Here is a 22305-nt window from a genome sequence, read left to right on the forward strand (position 1 = left end):
CTTCCCGGACGCCGTCTCAGCCTATTGCTCCGCAGCATCGAGGTAGACGCGGTTTTGGTCCAGCTCTTCAAGGGGCACGGGGGGTTCTCCAAGTACCTTCACCGATTTAAGCTCAAGGAGGACCCCTCAAGCTTCTGTGTACCGAGCGTGGGCCAGACCGTGGTCCACCTGGTGGCCCGCTGTCCCGCATTCGGGGGACTCCGGGTCGACTCCAAATGCCGGTTAGGCAGTAAGGTTAGCGAGGAATCTATGGCGTCGCTAATTAAAGACAAGGGTCGCTTAGCAAGGCTAACGTTCCTAAAAATGTGCAGAACGATTACACAAAACGTAATTAAAAGAAACGAGAGTTGAGATAAAAATAAAAAAAATGCAAAAAAGGCATATAAATAAAATAAAATAATACATATAAAATGTATACTTAGAATAGATAAAAAATGTGATATAAAATAAAAACAAAGAAATTGTAATAGTTAAGGTATGAGGAGAAGAAAAAATGGTATCGAATAAAAGGAAAAATGGATATGTAAGGGGAAAGAAAGAAGAATTGCACAAAGAAATAAAATAAAGGAATGAAAGATCATAGGAGGAACAATAGAAGAGCGCGAAAAATTTTAAATCAAAACAAAGCCTCTCCCACAAAAGATAGGGCGGTACGAGAGGTCCCCATAGAAGGGGCCAGAAAAATACACATTAGGCGTCGACTTTTGAATGAAAAAATTTCTTTAATTTCCCGCTATCCAAACGTGTTGGATTCAAATGACCTTTTCCTCCAAAACGGACTTACCTAGTTTGACTTTCTGCCACAGATATACAAATCAACAAATTTAAAAATCGAATCCGCAACTGACATTGGGTCGGACACGAGATGATCATTCGACATGATTATATTTCGTAAAAGGCCACAAGATCAAAACTCTCATAGTAGATCCATTGAACATGTATTTACTACATTTCAGTAACATAATGCCTGTTATCAATGACACCTAGGTCGGCGCCCCTGACTGATAAGAATATATTATCGTATGATTAACGCACTAATATACTTTATGCATTAAAAAATAATGATAAAAGCCTTCAGTTTGACCCACCGTTCCCTTATATTAGGTACCTATGACAATCTAAAGGCGATATATTCTGATCAAGGTCTATAACGGCCTTCTGCCACGACTAGTTGAAAAAAAAAAACATTTCAAAATCATTATTCTCATCATCTTCACAAGTCAAACTCGAGTTCAAAGAAGAAACTGGAATTTGTTTACTGTACTGTTTCGACGATGTTGGTGATGTTAGCCCTAAGGCTTTTATCGAAGGCTTTAAAAGCTTCATCTGAACTGAGTTCACGGAGCGGAAGGGTCCGAACTTAAAAACCAAAAAATAAAGCTGGTAGGACGTATAAAAAGACGCTCTACCAATGAAGAGCTGTGGAGTGATTGTGTTGATGTTGTGTATGCGGCTTGAGACAGCAGCGTGAACCACAGGCGAGCCAAGGATGGATCCGGATCCAACCACGGTTCGCCCACGCTGTTCGCGGTTAGCGAGCGGGCGGTCTTTTTCTAAAAACGGGTGTTGTGGCGTGGTGGATAGCATTTGGTTCTGTTGTATATAACCTGGTGATATGTGTAGTGACGCAGGCACAGTGAAGGAATTTATTGCCGAGAAAAACTTAATTACATTAACGAATAATAAAACTAACTTTATTTATACAACCAATCACAATGCCTATTTAACAACCAATCACACGCGTCGTTTGTGTGAGGGCGATGAAATATGTGTGCGATAGAGTAAGGTTTATAGTAGATTATAGAGTATTAGTATAAGGGTATACATATATACAAACTCTCCCAATTTTGTAGCGAAATGTCTTAGGAGAAAAGGTTCACAGGATATTTTGAGTTTGGTGGACTTGGTTACCAGCAGTTCTTGTTCAATTGTGTATATAAATATATAAATATGTATATATATATATATATCTTTGTATACACAAGGCAAGGCACAAGATCACTCAGCAATGCAGAGAGCTATGCTAGGAGTTTCGCTGCGATATCGAATCAGAAATGAAAAGATCCGTAGAAGTACCAAGATATATGGCATATTAATTATAGCAATAGCATTGACATCTGAATTATCGAACGCATGTTACGTAAACATCTTATCTAACTGTTATCAACTTTAACGTGATATTTGGAGTTAATAAATCTATTAGTTGTCATGACGATACAGGGTGATTGGATGTTGTCTGTATATAATTCATGTAGTAGTGAACAACCCAATTAAAATGTTACCAGTCTAGTTGTCGCTTACGATGGACCTTATAGAAATGTTTGAGGTCACTTTGAGAGCAAACAAAACACTATAAAACATGGAAATAGGTATAGGAACAAATCGCAACCAATTGTGATATGAAAGAGTGTGGTGAAGAAAGAGAGGCGACTTTTGCAAAGACTGAATGAAAGAAAGATAATGTAAGAGATTGTAAAGTATGAAAGGTGATAAGAAGCTAGCTGTGAAGAAACAGTGAAGAGTTTAATTGATTCAGGCGTTACCTTGCGGAAGTCCATCCTAAGTAAGAAAAGGACCAATATTATAGAATGATCACTCTGTGTTTGGCACTAATTGGTGCAATATAACTCCTGAAGATGCCCCGTGGAGGGTTAAAACACGTGTTGAGTGATTTAACGGTGGTAGTTGTGTAATTCGCATTGTTTGCCGCATACGCATTTATCAGCGGGCTAGCCGGCGGTGCACTTTGTTGCACGACTACCACTGCATGTGCGGAAGTGGCTAAATATTGGTCCTTTTCTTAACAGTGAAGAGAATATAAATAAAGGTATTGATAAAAATTATTTACAAAATACTTTCATGTCTCTAGAATAAGATAGTGGGAACGACAGGCCTCCATATAATGTCATTGTGCAGGACAACCACTAAGTTAACAACTTTGTTGGAAAATGTACAAGCTTCCAACAGGAAATCTATTACAGCGGCTTATTAACTTAATATGATTGACGCTGCTGATGATTTATGCTGCTAGCCGACGGAGGCTTTGCAGCTTCTTCGATATTGACCTCGTGGAAACAGAAGGTCAACATGCTAAAAACTTCCGCTGGTAGATCATAACTCAGTTACAACAGTGTTCGCACGAATAGGGACTGTACCCGTGTAAGTGTACAGTGTCGTGTCTGTAGTGTAGTGTGGCGAAGCTAAGACTTCTTGGCGATCAGGCACGAAGCAAGTCTGGCGATGACCAGATGTGAGATGAATATTGTAGCGTTCAGATGAATAGAGACTTATATTTACTTGTATATATATATATATACATATATACATACATATATATATATATATATATATATATGTATATATATATATATATTAACGCCCCAGGAGCCATCTGTTATGCGGGCGTTGTAGTCTGCCTGCCTAGTTGTACTACCACTTCCATATCTACAAGGCTATGCCGGATTTTTTAGTTCATCAACTCATTTTCACACTCAAAGATCTCAAAAAAATATCACCATGTATTTGCTATTAAATATATGAGGGTAGCTGATGCCCAGCTGTGGTTGTCCTAAATGATGATGATATGACATTAGTATTATAAATCTTATTTAATAATTAAATAATTTATTACCCTCATAAAAGTACGTTTTTATATAACGCGATTTCATGTACCTCGTATAACAAGTTTTTGCCTATAAAACACGGGGATTTCCCTCGTTTTATTTCTTAACTGTGTATAAATTTATAGTCTGTATAGATCACAATCAATTTCAGGTACATCTGCATATTGTGACAGTTGTCTTTTTTCAAATTTAATATATTCGATTTAAACGATATTTAACTCGAGAAGTTAAACGTACATAACTACTACATAACGCGTTATAGGAGTTCATATACACATAATACGCTTATACGAGAACGTGTGTACAACGTTTACCTAAAGACTACACTTTCGTGTTATAGCGAGAACTACTGTAAATCGATATATTTTTTATTTTATTTTTGGACACCTCCCATCCCTGAAAACAAAGTTCTTTGATCAATATGTATTGCCAGTGATGACTTATAGATCTGAGATATGGTCGTTTACGTTGGGCCTTACAAGAAGGTACAGGTTGCCGAAAGCAATGGAGAAAGCTATGCTTGGTGCTTCTCAAAGAATGAGAAATGAGGAGATACGTAGAAGAAGCCAAATCACTCAGGTAGCTTAAAGAATAGCTCTTCTGAATCAGTAGTAGGTGGGGGAGTGAGACGAGACGGTAGACGCTTTGGAGGTACCTGGATAGAATTCACGACATGGTCAAACCCAAGACCGGTCATCATGGCGACCTTTTAGTGGAGGCCTATGTCTTGTAGTGTCAGCTCCATAAATTACTGCATTAGCATTTGATTTTTTTTATTTAATGGAATCAGGCGTTACCTCGCGGAAGTCTATCCTAAGTAACTCTGTTGACAAGTTGACAAAAAGTTAACTCTGTGTTTGGCACTAATCGGTGTAACATAACTCCTGAAGATGCCCCGTGGAGGGGTGAAACACGTGTTGAGTGATTTGGCGGTGGCGATTGTGTGATTCGCATTGTTTGCCTATGCATTGGCGGTGCATTTTATTGCACGACTACCACTGCATGTGCGGAAGTGGCTAAATATTGGTCCTTTTCTTACTTAGCATTTGATTTGTTTGAAGTTGTGCTACTAGCGGAATTAGGCTTTGTGCGGCTTCATCGAAATTGAGTCCGAAGAAACAAAAGGTCCGCGGACTAAACATTTGCGCAGGGTGATCGTCTCCCAATTACATCGAAGACGCACACGTAGAGAATGAGGTGTAGTGTAAGTTGTGCGAAGCGAGGACTTCTCGGAGGTCGGAAGCGACATGAGCCTCTCCAGCTCGCTAGAACGAGGGTTAGACGGGTGCAGCCGCCGTGACAACAGTATAAGTGTGATGATGAAGATGATGTTCAGTGCATCGTGCCCTACGGGTGCTCGATGTGAGTTGAATGTCCAGGCGTCGATAAATTACTGAGTATTTTTAAGTGCGGTGTTGTTTAAGAGCAGGGTGGCCAACCTGTAGTTGTGAGCCATGTCCGGTCTTCTGTATGAATATCCATATAAACTAACCTGCATCTAAAATAATGACTGTGAAGCTCTATCACTAATGTTTCACACAATATAAAGAATTATAAAAGAGATGTAAAATCAATATGTTTTATAAGGTACCATTCTGTACATTGTGTGAACCATTAACAAAAATTTTTACACTTGAAACTCCGCAAGTTTAGACAAGTATATATTTGTAGTTTTTGATATTTAAATTAAATACACATACATTATTGTAACTTAATTTATATGTTGTCAATAAACATAATTGCTACAGTTTGTGTCTTTTCTGCGTACATTTTTAATGCACATTAAAATGTAGCACCCAGAAAATTACATATTTTAAAAGTTCGTTACAGTATGCAGTAAACCTGTTGGGGCTAAGAGCTGCTTTAAATTGAATATGTCGCTTTCAAGTCGTCAGGTACAAGTCCAACCTTGCTATAAAAGACTGAAATGCACTGACGCAAATATTCCTAAACTACAAGAAACCTTCAAAATAATTACAATACTAAGCTTATGGCACTCAATTGAGGAAATATAGAACATTTGAATAATAAAAAGAAGGCATAAAAGATATTTCGAAGAAAGGAATGGAGATATAAAAATTATTTAAATTTGAAAAACTCATTTAACCAAAAGGTAATGTCCCTGCCACTTGGCAGGGGGAATGCGGTCCTCAAAACAGTGACCATATAAAAGTAAAAAAAAAGAAAGGTTTTGTTACTAGAAAACATCTTGTATTACTACTACTTACACAGTGGACTATCCAAACAAATTTAACACTGGAATAAATAGTGCCCTTGTATGAATTTTTCTTTCATATTTTAAAAAAAAATGTTAAAAAATGTTGTATATACAATTTTGAATTTTCTCATATTTGTTCATACAAAATCATTGGAATCTTCTTGTTACAAATGAATAACCAGAAAATTGTTTTCACCTTATATTTCTGCATGCACTGTTTTCCTTACATGAACGAACAACACTTTCTCTACCACTGAGAGCTAATTAATGAACATTTAACTTTTATGCATTATACAGGAGGGTTTATTAAATGTGTGAAAGATTTAAAGTTTTAAATCATTTACACCTATTTTTAATCATCCTGTGTGATTATTTTGAATTGCTACATGATTTTATTTTTTTATGAATGCAACAGGCCTGTAACTTTTGGCAATATAAAGTCAGCAGATAGTAAATAATAAATAATTTTGATATCTCATTATCCTAATTTTAAAAATAATTTTACTTGGAATATTATCGTTGTCATTTATTATGTCTTAGACCATAGCTTTTTGGAGACTTGACATATATTTACCACTTTAGTGCTTATAAATCTTTAACAATTATTGCATACCTTTTAATGTCAGAACAGGTGGATTTACAAATCAATACAATTTTTTGTAATATAATTTTTAAGGAACAAATATGAAAACATAAAAAGTTTAAAATTAAGAAAGGAAGGTAAATGTACTTTTATTCCATGCAATCTCTGCAATTGTTTTAATACAAAATGAAAGTATTAAATATAAAAAAGAGAATGTAAAAAATTGATAACATGATTTATATAAATTGCCTCAATAGATATGACCTCTAATATGTGAGATATTAATAAAAATAATCTGCTATGTTTCCATCAGCAACTTATTATCTGGTATATAGGAATTTGTTTATTTTTAAAGATTTATATGATGACCTTTGTTACCAGTTCATTATATGTTTTTTTTAACTCATTTATGGTATTTTTAATCAATAAAGCCTAAACTTTATATTACTGGACACTATTTTTAAATTTAATATTTCGTGCTAATATAATTTTAATGGCTATATATTTCTATTAACATGCATTATTCAGAAAAGCTAAATATTTTTATTTAATTCTTATATTTTTAGCAAATATATTTTAACATTTTATAAGGAAAAATGGATTTTAAGCTTATTATGTCCTTTTATAAATTATTCGTTTAACCGTATTAAAATACCTATTTTGAAAGTTAAAATAAAATAATTCCATTTAAATTAATATGTGATAACACAAATTTATATATGGTGTTTTCTGATATTATAAATTATTTAAGATATATTAAACAGAAGATGATTTAAATAGAACATTTCTTTTTCTTTACAATCGTGTTAATATAACGAAACTAGTTCCTAACTAACTTTTAATTCGGGATAATTAAAAAGTAATAAATATTGTAAATTATAACAGAAACTGATAATACTTTTTTAAAAGCTTCTTTTTAACAAAGTATCACTGCAGGCCAAATGTAAAAAAAGTTCGCTTACCTTTTAGATAAATTCAAAATATCTAAATGCCGATATTTGAAAGCCGGTTTTTTTTATCCAACTTTATCACTAATATTTCACTGTATACGTGGCACTTTATAAACTTTTCCGGCGTTTTTGATTTCACCGTTTCCGTCTTTATATTGGACGTCGCGAACACATAACGCAAGACAGCGCGGGTAGAAAATTCAAATGAAAATATATATTTCTAGGTTATAAAACGTCAAACTGGAATTAGATGAAGGTGACCTTCAACTGACAGTGAAAAAAAATGTTGCCAGTTTTGGTAAATTTCATGAAATTATTAGATTATAATTTTAATATTACCTTGGTTTTTAAAGTATAGTATAAATGTGCCAGCTATAGAAAACATGCTCTATAATTTTAATACGTTTGGATTATCGCTTAAAATTACAGATATATATGTAATTATATTAAGACCTTGTTTAGACCTTAGATTTCAAATGTATGTTATAAACAGCAAAAGAAATTACGTGTCAATCATTCTATAGATAGTAGACTTACTGTGCATAAAGGAAAGCTTATCAAGGGCAGTTTAATCTATGGTGCAGGGTGTGTAATGCACACAGGCGCCGCAGCGCAGCCTGAGACGACGATGCCAGAAAAAAGGCCGTAACTGATACTATACTGTTAGCTATACCTACTTACAAGATAGCCTGTTGGAATATGAAAAAACTTTCTTGTTATGACAGCAAAGTTAAGTTATAGCCAGGGGGGGGGGTGTAAGGGGCGCCGGGGTTTCATTGCACACGGGCGCTACACGTGCTAGAGCCGCCCCTGCTGCTTATGCATATAGCTGCTAGAAATTGGGTGTTAAGTAAAAGATTTTCTTAATCACGGCAATATCCATGGAACTATTGGCGCTATCTTCTTAATCATTTTGCAGAGTTAAACGCCATATTTAACTCGATCCAATACTGTATAAAATTTATATATATCACCAAAGGATCATTCTAACATACCAAAGCAAAGTAAAAGTCGTTAAATCAAAAAATATTTAATAAATTGTACATATAAAAAACAACGAAATTTGGCGACTTAAAATACTGATATTATTTATAAGTAAATTTTACACTGAAAGTTAAGATATTTACAGTTTTAAGTATTGCTCAACTGAGAATAAATATTTAAAGTTTTAATTAAACAACAAAATAATATTGTATATTACTTTGAAAATGTTATTTAAAATAACAATTTGTACTAAAAATGTTGATAGATAATTATATTTTGGTTTTTGCACTAAACGTATTTCCACTTATATTACAACTTAGTCTAGACTTAAAGGTGGACTGGCATCAAATTCTTCGGCAAAAGGATCTAAGCTATTTACATCACTGTTTTGGTTATTGTCATTAGAAAAATTTAATTTCACTGGATTTGCATTGGTACGTTTTACACCGTTATTTACATTTATCACAGGACTGCAATCACAGTTTATGGTATAATCTGGTTTTCGTTCGACCTTTTCACTGGCAACATTATTTATAATGTCATTATGGACTGTCAAAGGGCTTTTATAGGCACTGCTTGCGTTTTTGGATTTATTTATTATATGAATAGAATTCAAGGGTGGAGGTTCTCCGTACATCGACAGTTTTGCAATTTTTTCGTTCACTTTCCTTTTCCTTAATGAAGCAACGGACATATCTTGTGTATCAAATTGTTTGAAAGTCGATTCAAAGTCCAGCCCGCTAAGGTTTAAAATGTCATCAACTTTTTTCGGCTTCTGCGCCAAAGGTGATTCAATGAATGTTCTATGTTTTGAGATAAATGAACTGTTGTTAATTCTGTACGGAGATATATTTTCAGTGTTACTTTTGAATAAAGAATTATTTCTTATCTCTTTACATTTGATTATTAATTTTTTAATATCAACACTAGATAATCTGGAGTTCAAATCATCGATTTTTATCCGGACTGTTTCCAACTTTGGTGTTTTAGTGAAATATGAAAATTCTGTTGCACGAAACTGAGGAATGCTTTTGCGGGAATTCCCCGCCCTTTTCATTAAATTCATGCAGGCTATGGTTTGGCCGATGTCAAAAATATTTTCATACCCACATATTTTTAAACCACCCCAGAAATTTATGCACATCATGTTCATTTCCGCATCTATTAGGTAGATATTTTGAAAGAGTTGTCTCTCTGTCGATTCAAACTGTTCCATTGAGGGCTCAATTGAGAACACCAGACCAACAGTATCAACTTCATTATAATCTGTAGTGGAGCTTGCATTTTTAACCAGGTCTCCGATACTGTAGCAATTTCTGCGCAACTTGTCAGTGATACGTTTCATATCATCACTTTCCTTATACTTTGATTGTCTGAAAACTGTTTGTCTTCCAGCCGATAATTGAATCTCAGAGTACCTTAAACAATAATAAGATATTAAAATGTCTTCTAGCATTTTATTCTAGTTCTTCATAAGATGAGATCTCTGTTTTCTATATTTGCATTCAGTTTCTTTCAATAGGAAGTGCTAGAGTGCTTAGGACACTTGACACTCGGTAACCTTGGTTTATTTTCTTGGGGGAACCGGAAAGTAATGGCGCTTTCTTAAGTTAAATTCACACGACTACAGTTTTAACAAGTTTTTATTTCTGATCAACAATATATTCACCTTCGTTGTCAACAACCTTTGCCATGCTGTATACAAGGTCTTCCAAGTATGTAATGAGCCATACACCAAAAGACAATAAAATATCGACATGCGCAGAAACGACATTACTTGCCGGTCCCCCTAATTTTATCCACTAAGGAGAATTTACACTGAACACTTGAGTATAACATGAGAAGAATGCAAACTCTTCCTTCCCAAAGACAAGACTTGTCTTCCGCCCGCATCCAGGGACTTCAAGCAACCTTTACTATGTCCTTGGTTTACCTAACGGGAGGCATACCTGCGCTGCGTCTTCCGGCTTGTTATCGCCACACGAGTACCTTTCAGCTATTAGTTGCATAACAGATTTGTTCTGCACGCTACCATTTCAAACAATTCTTCTAGCTATATCTATGACCTTGTTTCTTCTGTGGATCTCCTTATTTATAAATCAATATCACAGAAAATGCGAGCATAGCTTTCCATTGCTCCCAGAGAGATTTTAAACATCACTGGCACACAACTGGTCTATCCTTCATCTACAGGAATTGTGATATTATAGGATTGTGTTATTAAAATAACAGCCTTGTATGAATAGACATAAAAACAAGAATCAAATTGAACTACCTTGTAATAGAAGTATTTGAATTAAGAGTATTCAGTTACTAAACACAGCCTGTCCGGGGAAGAACCTACAAACTAAGGCATGCTTGGGTTCCTAGTGTCTTGGGGCAAATCCAGTCTGGCAAAACTGATCTAAATTATATTCCATCCAAATATAAGTCTGATTAAGACAAGTGTTTTTTTTTTTTGAAGGCCTTTATATTACTTATTTCACCAATGACCTCATGAGAAGGCTTCAGCAGATATTAAATATGCATTGTTGGGACTTCGATTCATGAGTGCTCTAGAGGAACTGAACCTTGGCTTTATCAATGTATTTGAAGTAAATTAATTTATTAATTGGCTTTATCAATATTTAAATTACCTCACAGCTGTTGGTGCAGCATTATATATATCAATCCATGTTCCTTCTTTTATTATATCCATGACTAATTCGCTTGGTCTCCAAATTGACATCATTGCTATAAAAAATAATTAATAAAAAATAATTGATTTTATGCATTAATGATAGTTATTAGAATTATTAAATAGAGTTATTTAAATTATTTTCAGTATTTAGTTAATAATTATTAGCAATTTTGTTACATTTTAAAAAGAAGAAATTGAAGGTATGAGAGATATGATTCTCCCGTATATATATGCACTTCATATATACCAGGGGTGACCAAGCTCCTGGGCAGTTCGAGCCAATGTTCGAAATCTAAAATTTTAAAATATTTTTTTTTCACAAATTATATTTATTAAATTATATTATATTTATTGAATTTTATTGAAGTCGCTGATCGTTCCAGGCAGCTAAAGACCGGTCTGGTGATCTTTGGGGCAGGCTTATGTCTTGCAGTGGGCATATCTGGCTTATATTGATGATAATAATGAATTGATACCTTTAGATACATCACCACTGCCATCAACATCAGCTATCCTGATCTTCAACAGCTGCACCACATTCCTTGTATTCTGTAATCCCATTGACTTTAATTTTTCTTTCACTCGACTTTGCACCGATTCGAGCATTTTTTCCCTTTTTTTGATTAAATAGTCTTGTAGCATGTTACATTGAGTATTTGTTAGGTTTGCCTGTAATAATATAAATAACATCTTAGTGTTGCCATCATGAAAATTTTAAATTGTCACATTATTATTATATACCAGCTGTTCCCGTGACTGTCGCGTGGAATTTAAAAAAAGAATCATTTAATTTTTTTTTCGTTTAAGAACTATTGTAAAATAAATAGCATATGAACCATCGATTCTACTGTCAACAACCATAGAGATTAAAGCAATAAATTAAGAGAAAATATCCGGAAATTTTCAATGGAAAGAAGAGGCATACATTTTAAAGAGTGTTCAGCTGAATTACACCAATTCCTTCATCTCCTTTCTTCCATCAGACAACAAAACCCCTTCCACCAGCACTGAGCGTTTTGCTAATACTTTAACACGCACAGCCAAGAAGTGGAACAATCTACCGGAATCATTGTTTCCAGACAATTATAACTAAGGAGTCTTCAGGACTAGAGTGAATAGGTTTATTCTAGGTAAGCATATACCATTCAAGACCTCGTCAATGATTCAAAATCTCAACTCAGAATAAAATAAATAGCCACTCCTTTAAGAGTTTGATTGATAGGTGACAATACCGGATGCACTGTCACCTACCTATATCCCTGACCTTAGCACCTTCAGACTTCCACCAGTTTCAGTGTCTTCAGAATTCTTCATACGGTGCCAGGTTAACACCATGAGTGGGCTGTCAAAGTTACCCAGAAGATGACATAAAGTCATCAAAAATTATGACATCCTATACTTAAATTTAAAAAGTATGTTTCAAAGTAAGAAAAGGACCAATATATAGCCACTTCCGCACATGTAGTCGTAGTCGTGCAACAAAGTGCACCGCTCGCTAGCCCGCTGATAAATGCGCATGCGGCAAACAATGCGAATGGAGGAGGATGGACTTCCGCAAAATAACGCCCGATTCCATTAAAGTATGTTTCAAATTCTCATATAAAATGCAAATAAATATTTCTACATGTTCTAAAAGAGTTTTTATATCTATTCATAAATAAACTCACTCTATACTCCCCGGAGTCCTTGCTTTGCTTCATCAGCCAGTTTATTTGTGATCCACTCTCCAGGTTTCTAACTTGAGAATCACATTTCAATTCTTGAGATTCCTGCAAGAATATTTATTTTATTATACACATAGAATCATATATTTCCCCCAGGTGCGTACTTAATTTTGGTAAAGATCAGACCACATAAAATTAAAAAAAAATATTGAAAAGAGGTTGCACGTAGGTGGAAACATCTGGCTTACGACTTTAGACACCTGAATTCTTAATTTGAAAATGTTTCCTCAGGGCATACTCCTTCAAATTTACTTCAAGAGAAGAAATCTAGATGGAAACTAGAATCAAATTAAACTCCCCTATAATGGGATCCTTAATCTTAAATTTTTCTCTGCGGTGCGCCTAAAAATGTATAACTCTCTCAGCCATTTTTTTAATATAGTTGTAATGCAATAGGCGTTTGTCTTCCATCTCTCCTGATGGACAGTGTAAATTAAGACAAGGGTGATACACGCCCATCCAAAAGAAACATGTTCATTGTAATCTTAAAGGCTCCAGAGTTCAATTTATGGAAAAATATACCCAGGAAGGTCGTTCCAAATTATCCATGATAGGGGCAAAATTGATGTATTTGGTTTGTATTTGATTAAATGACATGTGATGTCGATGTGCAATATTTATCGCCGAGTACTATATGTATTTTAAAGTTTATACAATTTTATATGCAAATGACAATTTTTTTTAACAATACCTTTACTGAAAAATCATTTATCTCCAAATTATTGAATAATACATACCTGGTCGATGAACTCTTTCTCCACCTCTTCGTATATCCGCTCTAACAGCGCCTGTCTCTCCGACTCATGCTTCATCTGGTGCTGATGTTCAAGGCGCTCAGAACGAGTTACTGTAATATTATATAAACTTAATAAATTCCATGCCATGTGGGGCATATACGACCCCCGCTGTAATTTCCGTTCAGGCCATTGGCAGTTCTGATTGTACAAAGGACTTTTAAACAAATTAATTGTATGCTCGAATATAGATAATTTCACATCACGTACCGCGCGTAATGCGTATTAAAATTTATAACTTTTTCCCGCTAATTATAGCTTTGTGGTTTTGAAGAAGTGTAAAGGGACGTATGCTTTTAAAGGACTTTTTTTAAAGTGTAGATCGTATACGCCCCACGCGGCCTGAATGTAAAATCTACAAAACCTGCCGTGGCACGGAACGTAATAAGTATTTTCATAAATATCCTCCTTTAAAGGTTCGAAAAAATAAACATGAAAATATATTTATTTAAATTTGAAGTTTAATGTTATTATTAAAAACAAATAAAGCTTACTTAAAACATGTCGAAATAATTAATGTACAGTACCCGACGATAAATATTCCACAACGACCTTTGGAAAGAGACAATCGGATAATTTCGGCTTCGTAGAGCGTTATCTCTGTCCCACACTACCTATGTGACGTTTTGTCAGTCGTATTTCGTGCGACGAAGATTTATCGCCAGGTATTGTATGTATGGGTTTGAGTATAAGTCAATTTATGCATGTATCAGTGTTTTTGAGTACCATATTTAATTTTCTGAACTATCTATTACAATGTACACATCAGCTACCAGTGAATTCTTCTTTTTTTCTTATTATGATTATGTGTAATAACATTTATTATTTTTATTAGTATATACTGTATTAGTACATACTGTGTTCGTCTACAATTGTAGCAGCATTTATATTAAATTTATCACATAATAAAATACTGTAAATTATTTATATATATATATATATATATATATCATTTGTTAATATAACTTACCAGTGCTGCCATCGTCAAATTTCTCAACATATAAAGTCGGATATACACGCGTCACGAAGGCGCGTAATTTTGACACTTTCCCGCCTTCGAGTCTGACACTTGACAGATGCGTCAAAATGGCGGGCGCACCGCAGTAACCGAGTCGCGCGTCCCATCGAGCTGGACGGGTTGAATTACCAAACAGCTTTAAACGTACAGATGATGTATCCTAAAATTAATTAAGTTTTTACAACATAATTACGAATATATATTTTTAAAAGTCCAAGTATAAATATTTATCTGGCTGACTTTCTTGTCCGGCATGTATAAATTTGATAAATTAAAAAAAAGACATTTTACAAAAAAAAAAACGAAAAAGTTTCCCGCCTCTTTGTTCGCTTAAAAAAATTAATCACGTGTTAGTCATGATTAAGTGTTAATGCTTCAAACACTTAGGTGATGAACCCTCATATTTTTTGTTATATTCAGAATCGTCTAATACATGTGTTCCAAAATTTCAGGAGTAAAATAATGAGCACTCTGTAGAATGTCCGCCCATAAGGTGGACAGACTTGTTAGGATCAGTAGAAGATTGGTTGCAGGTTGCAATTCCAATGAAAATCTATGGGTTAGCCCTATGCCCAGCAGTGGGCATTCCATAGCTGAAATGATGATGACTATGATGTAATAGTAGTTATTTTAAACATCATAAATTTACCTCCCATGGCTCAATGCCCTGTTCACAATTCAAAAGTTCAGCCCCATGTGTCGCAATCTTTGTTCCAACTTTTATTATCTGGTTGCACACAAGTTTTTTTAACATCTGGTCTAGACATGCCCTAATACAATACCAACCATCTGTTAATAGTAGTTCAACATTATCAGCATTTGTTACACTGTAAAGGAATATAACAATAATTATACATGATACATCAGATAAATCTAGTAACCGAGTAAAATCTGCCAACCTGGATACTATGCGTCCATCTATATAAATAGCTAGAACATGCAAAATTAAAGTCCTTGTAGATACATCATCCTTTTCTAGAATCTTCCTGAAAGCAGGCCTTTCCATGTTATATAGCTCCTTATTGTAACGATATTTGAGTTGTTCCAAAACATTTTTAACCGAACACACACCATACATTGTATTTTTAAAATTGATTTCATATTTAATTAATTTATAAATAATCAACTTCATATGATTATCGACCCAACCATCTGGTACAATTGTCTTATTTACAATACATAAGAAATGTTTTTTAATATTTTCTGTACTCCATGAGATTTCACTGTATTCATTCCTTTTACTGGTGAATTGAAAATCTAATATATTATCAAAATTAAATTCGAAAATGTAAGGATCTACTTTATCAACATTATCATTTAGTTTACTCATGTTTCTTAGGTCTCTAAGAGTGTATTTCTTATTTTGTTTATAATCTTTATCACAAGTAATTGAAATAGAAGCATTATCTGCAGACTCAAGTACATCTATTTTCTTCACAGGTAAATTTCCATAGGGTGTTTCAAATCCTTTACGTTTCTTCGCACGAGGACAAGGAAGAAGAGGACTTCCAGATCTTTTAGATTTATTTGTTACAACATCTTTACAGAAATCCTCTGTGTATAGTGTTTCTTCAAAGTTATTCAATACTTGTGTATCAATAGCATTCTCTACATCCATATTTTCTTTATAACTATTACCAATTTCTTTATTTTCATTAAAACCTAAGATTTTATGTTTAGACTGAATCATCGCTTCTTTGGATACTGTAACATTTTTATTATTTGCTGTTGTAAACATAAATTCATTCTCATTACAATTGTTATTAAATACAATGTCATTATTTCTACCATTTGCTTTGTATTGTTTATCTTCGCTGAAATCTAAATCTTGAAATAGCTTTTTACTATTAGCTAAAGCGTGTTCTGAAATTTTTACTTTCTTGTTACTTGCTGTGTTAAATCCTTGAAAACCTTTATTAGGTTCATTTATGCTATTTTTCTTACTATTTTCACCAATATCATAGTTTCTATTGTTCGCCGATTTATCTTGAAAACCTTTTTTATCAGTTTTATTAGTTTGTGATAGATTGTCAACCTCCAAATCTTGAAATAGCTTTTTACTTTTTGCTAAAGCGTGTTCTGAAATATTTACTTTCTTGTTACTTGCTGTGTGAAATCCTTGAAAGCCTATATTAGGTACACCTATGCTGTTTTCCATACGATCTTCACCAACATCACAATTTCTGTTGTTCACCGATTTATCTTGAAAACCTTTCTTATCAGTTTTATTAGTTTGTGATAGATTGTCAACATCCAAATCTTGAAATAGCTTTTTACTCCTTGATAAAGCTTGTTCTGAAATTTTAACTCGCTTGTTGCTAGCTGTTTGAAATCCTTGAAAGCCTATATTAGGAACATCTATGCTATTTTTCATACTATCTTCACTAACATCACAATTTATGTTGTTCGCCGATTTACCTTGAAAACCTTTTTTACCAGTTTTATTAGTTTGTGATAGATTGTCAACATCCAAATCTTGAAATAGCCTTTTACTTTTTGATAAAGCTTGTTCTGAAATTTTAACTGGCTTGTTGCTAGCTGTTTGAAATCCTTGAAAGCCTACCTTAGGCATATCTTCGTCACTTTTCTTACTATTTTCTCTAAGGTTACAAAATCTGTTATTATCCAATTCATCTCCAAAACAATTTTTATCGATTATATTAGTTCCTAATGGAAGGCCAAGTTCCAAGTTCTGAAATAGCTTTTTACTTTTACACAAAGCTTGTTCTGAAATTTTTACGTGCTTATTGCTAGCAGTTCGAAAACCTACAAGACTTTGTTTATCAAGATGTGATTGGAGGGTACCATCGTCAATGGCATTTTGTTGTTTCGCTGTTTTTAACTTTATTCCATGATCATTGACATTTAAATCAAAATCTTCGAATAACGCCTTACTTTTAGTTAACGCTGTATTTGAAATTCTTACTTGTTTATTGCTAGCTGTCTTAAACCCTTCAAAAGCACTATTCAAATCTATCCCTTCAAGATTATGTTTATTTAGATCACCATCATCAGATCTAGTTTGTAAGTTAATTGTGCCAGATTGAATATCAGTGTTTGGAAAGTCCAGTGCTTCATTATCTCTATTTATTTTATCTGATAGAGGAATTTCTCTATCAAAACCATTGCTATTAGTGAAAAATTGATCCACATTTTCAATATCTTGAAATAGTTTTTTGGTTTTAAACACGGCATCTTTAGATATTTTTATTTGCTTCTTACTTGCTGTCTGAAAACCTTTAAATTCGAAACTCTGACCAATATTGTAATCATTTTTACTTCCAGTGTTAGAAATTTCCAACAGAGTATTAGATCTAAGATGACAATGATCTTGTAATCCTTTGGAATCATCTTTTAAATAATTTTCGGCAACTTCGGCATCATTAAAATTGCTAAAAATATTTTTAGATTTTACCAAAGCTTCTTTGGAAATATTGACAGGGTTTTTGCTGGAATTTTCGAATCCTTCTAAATAATTCTTAGTAACTTTTTTAACATTAGAAATCTCACTGTCTATTTCTTCTAGCATTTTTTTAGTTTTTACTAATCCTTCTGATGATACTGCTATTGGTTTATCACTGGCCGTTTTAAATCCTGGAGGTATTATTGGAACAATTTCTTTCAAATCACATTCAGATAAATTTGGAGTTGTCATTGTGGTTTTATAATCAACAATATTCATATTTTTAGGATTTTCCTTGCCCAGATCAGTAAACGGTGTTTTAATATTTGATGTTTTGTCAGGATTACCAATGCAATTATTGATGATGTTGTGATAGTTATCAACAAATTTTAAATCATTTGCTACATCACAATCTTCAAATATATTTTTTGTCTTTGCCAAAGCTTTCTCTGATATACTTATATGTTTATTGCTTGCAGTCTTGAAGCCAACGAAATTTCCACATTCAACTTTTTTGATCAATAATTCATCATACTTTTCATATTTGTCCAGCTTTTTATTAATTTCGATGTTATCATCAATTTTGGCATTATTTACACTATTACTTTCTGTAACATCTTTAATTTTATCAATACCCTGTGACATCAAATCATTTTCAAATTCTTGTAAAAATATTTGATCGTCCAATTCAATTTGTTCCGTAAATTCCAATAAGTTTTTCTTGTTACTATGTTCAGTTGGTGCATCTAATTTATTCTTGTTGGTATTTTTATTACACGTTTGCGAAATTCCTATATTAGCTGCACTAAGAACTTTTTTCTCAGGATCTTTTTCAACAAACTCTTCATCAAAATCTACATCTTGAAACACTTGTCGACATTTAGCTAAATCTTCTTTCGAAAGTTCTTCTTTCTTCTTACTAGCTATATCATTACATCCTATACTAATTTTTACAACTCCATTTTCCTTCATATCATCTGGTATCACAGTACTTTTTCTTTTAACAATTGCTTCTGGCCTGTTAGATAAATTAACTTCTCCTTTTGTTGTTATTGACTCTCTTGTTACATTTTTTAATACATTTAACTCTAAATTTTTATCTTTACGTCCATCTGTACAAAATTCACCTGCTTTATTTGCATCACTATTTATATCTACAATTAATGTTAGATTACAATTACTCTCATCTTTGTCTTCTAAAATAGAATTCGCTTTAGAGAAAGATTCTGTTCTTATTTGTATAGACTTATTACTGGCAGTTTGAAATCCTACATACATAGTTTCATCTAATATGTTATCTTTATCAGAAGGAGATCTTTCTAAAACACATGTAAATGGTGACTCTCTAAAATTTGTTTCTTCACTATTCTCTTCATCGCTGCTAAATAATATTTCATCACAAAAGTACTTACTCATTTCTATATCAGCAAGTACTTCTTCTTTTATAAATTCTTCTACAGGTTGTTTATTTTGTATATCTATAACAGATTTACATGGTGAACTTGATAAATGCCTAATACTTTTCGTAGTTATTTCTGGACTCGGTGATCTGTTCTCATAATTAAATGTAGGTTTTGTGTGATATCCTAAACACAATTCTTTATTTATAATTTCAGAATCAATTACTTGTTTTATTAATGCCAGATCGGAATTTTTTTCCAAAGCTGGAAAAGCTATAGCTTCAAAATTTTCAAAGTCATCCAATGTACAGGTAAATGGAGGTCTAGAATTTGTAAAACTTGGGGTTTTTTGGTAACTAATAATAGGACTTGTTGTTAAAATATCATCAATCACATCAGCTTCGTTGACAATGTTTGATGAGCTTTCAACATTTTCATTTTCGGTAACATCTAAACATGCATTTGAAGCAAAATTTATTTCAACTTGTTTGTTATCTAAATCTGTGCCAAATTCAAAATTCACTTGTTCATTATTTCCATTAGTTTTATTTTCTAAATGAGTGTCTTCATTTTGTGTATGGTGGAATGAGCAATCAAACTCCTGAGTAACACCTTTCATTTCCACCAAGTTTTCAACATTTTGAACAATATTTATCAGCTGTGTATCTGTTACACACTGTGTCTCAAATTTATTGTTTTTACTCTGACATTGCTGTGGAAGATTCTGGAAGAAAATGTTATTAACAAAAGTTTATTTATTATAATAGGCACACAACAACAAGACATAACTTTAAGTTACATTTGTATAACAAAGTACAAAATTAACCCTTTGCACTCAAGGATGTTTCCATCATGCAAACCAACCAAAACTCAAGACATTTTACAAAATTCTTGATAAATTTACTACCTCTAACATATCACAATAATATGTTATTTAATGTCTTTTGCCATGTTGATTTTATTGAGAGCAGACGTTGTAATCTTGCCTTACTCCTGCATGTTATTCTAACATGCAGCTTTCCATTTAAATGGATGTTTTTTGATAGGCAATTGAAGAAATATCATTTTACACTTTATAAGATTATACAAAGTATAGGAATCTGCATCAAGCTATTACAGCAATCAAAATGGTGAGGAAATTAACCTCTCAAGTTGCAGCATCTAGTCACATGATGAGCAAAACTCACCTCGCGAGTGCAAAGGATTAAATAGGTTTGCCTATGGAAAACATGAAATTTAAATTTGTCATCAACAAGCTTGGACAGTTAAGGACAGGAAAGATATCACGGCATCTTTGTCCCACAAATTTTTTAGCTTAGGTATCTATGACTTTTATAGCAAAATTATAATGAGAACAGTGTTACATATCTCAAACAAATTTAAAGATGGTTTTCATTGACTTTTAATATAAAAATGCCAACTTCTTACTTGTTGTAAAAGCTATAAATTATTAACTAATTATTTGTGGGACCAGAAAGTATTATCACATTCTTAAGTTAAATACACATGACTACATTTTTAACAAGTATTTCTAATCAAAAGTCTATTCACCTTCATTATCAACAACCTTTTACTATCTAGTATACAAATTTTTAATGCCAATGTGATAAAAATCAATCACTTTATCTGCAAAATATGTTGACAGAAACGGCTTTACTTTCTGGACCCCTAATACAACCAAAACAAACTCCTCATTATAAAACAATATTAGAACAGGATTATTGGTTATAGAAGTAATATGAGTTATACATTTAGCCCTTTAAAGCTTTTACAACTGTAACTAATTTTCTTATGAACCAAGCTTTTGCACAGAGATGTAAATATTTTATATAAGATTACCATTCTGTCACATCCAGATTCAATTAATGCTATAACTAAATGAATGGTTACCTTTATAAACAAAAGTCAATATATATATATATATATATATATATATATATATATATATATATATATATATGTATTTTACATTTAAACAATAATACATGATTTATGTTAACATAATAAATATGAGTAAAAATTCACCTTGTTTATAAGTAAAATCTGTACTCACATTACAGTCAGTGTACACTAATTTCACGGGCTCTAGCACAGCCTTTTTGCAATTCCCGGTTTTAAGTTTTGAACATGTTTTGTTAGTAAAGGTGTCAGCTCTGTGCAGATCACTTAATTGTTTAGAAACATTTGATAATACATCACGCGATGTATAGTGTCGTTCATAACATTGTTCAATAGGACTTTTGGGTCTTTCATCATATATCGCTTGTTTTCTTAAATTGTGAAATTTCAATGCACACTCGAAATCTATTTCTCTGCTATTTTCCATTTATTTACTAATATGAACAAATACTGTAAATGAAAACCCGCGTTAGATCGTAATTTTGACATTTAAGACTATTGTCAGATGTCACTGCGACTTGAAAGTACATATACAATTACAAGACATGAATCTTTTAAAAAATGCAAAATACCTTTATCACGTATTACTAACATTATTAATTGTTTAAAAAAGTGAGGCATTTTTTTAACTAAGTCATAATAAACTATTTTGACAATATTATGTTGACTATAAGTACTACTTTCGCTTGGTATGGACATCATAGCACTTTTTAAGCTGTATTTATGTAAGCTTGAAGAAGAGTCTAATGACCATAGTAGCTTTTTGTAACATTAGTAAATACATTATGAAATATTATTTAAATATGTCAGTCCCCTTAGTACAAAAAAATTTGACATCGTCTTACGCGCGTTTTGAACAGGAGCTCTGTGCAGCTTTGTGCACATTTGAGAGTTTCCAAGATTTAAAAAATTAGTTCACTCACACTAACTCTTTTATAAAGATGCGCAAATTACAATTTTAATACTAAGTTTGTATTCGTAAGGTACAACGTCAGAAAAACAATGTGATTATTGATTTATATAAAATAT

At 32.9% G+C, this 22305-nt stretch overlaps 2 protein-coding genes across 2 annotated transcripts in view; both read right to left on the reverse strand.

Annotated features, from left to right (window-relative positions):
- Glys (glycogen [starch] synthase) overlaps window positions 1–7568 on the reverse strand; it is a 38822-nt gene extending 31254 nt beyond the window's left edge. Inside the window, exon 1 of the mRNA XM_068765840.1 lies at window positions 7387–7568. The gene's annotated coding sequence lies outside the window, so the exon portion shown is untranslated. The remainder of the gene's footprint in view (window positions 1–7386) is intronic.
- Window positions 7569–8455: 887 nt separating this feature from the next.
- On the reverse strand, window positions 8456–21723 carry Brca2 (BRCA2, DNA repair associated). Its single transcript, XM_068766059.1, has 9 exons — window positions 21431–21723; window positions 15474–20101; window positions 15224–15401; window positions 14527–14734; window positions 13500–13609; window positions 12706–12807; window positions 11515–11707; window positions 10995–11091; window positions 8456–9776 (listed from the first exon to the last, which is right to left on the reverse strand). The coding sequence occupies exons 1-9, from the start codon at window positions 21701–21703 to the stop codon at window positions 8675–8677; spliced, it is 6891 nt and encodes a 2296-aa protein (XP_068622160.1). The 5' UTR covers window positions 21704–21723; the 3' UTR covers window positions 8456–8674.
- Between the last annotated feature and the right edge of the window lie 582 nt (window positions 21724–22305).

The sequence above is a fragment of the Battus philenor genome, unplaced genomic scaffold (genome assembly GCF_028537555.1).
Source record: "Battus philenor isolate CCGP_79_NKW_IND1 unplaced genomic scaffold, ilBatPhil1.0.hap1 SCAF_20, whole genome shotgun sequence".
NCBI lineage: Eukaryota > Metazoa > Arthropoda > Insecta > Lepidoptera > Papilionidae > Battus > Battus philenor.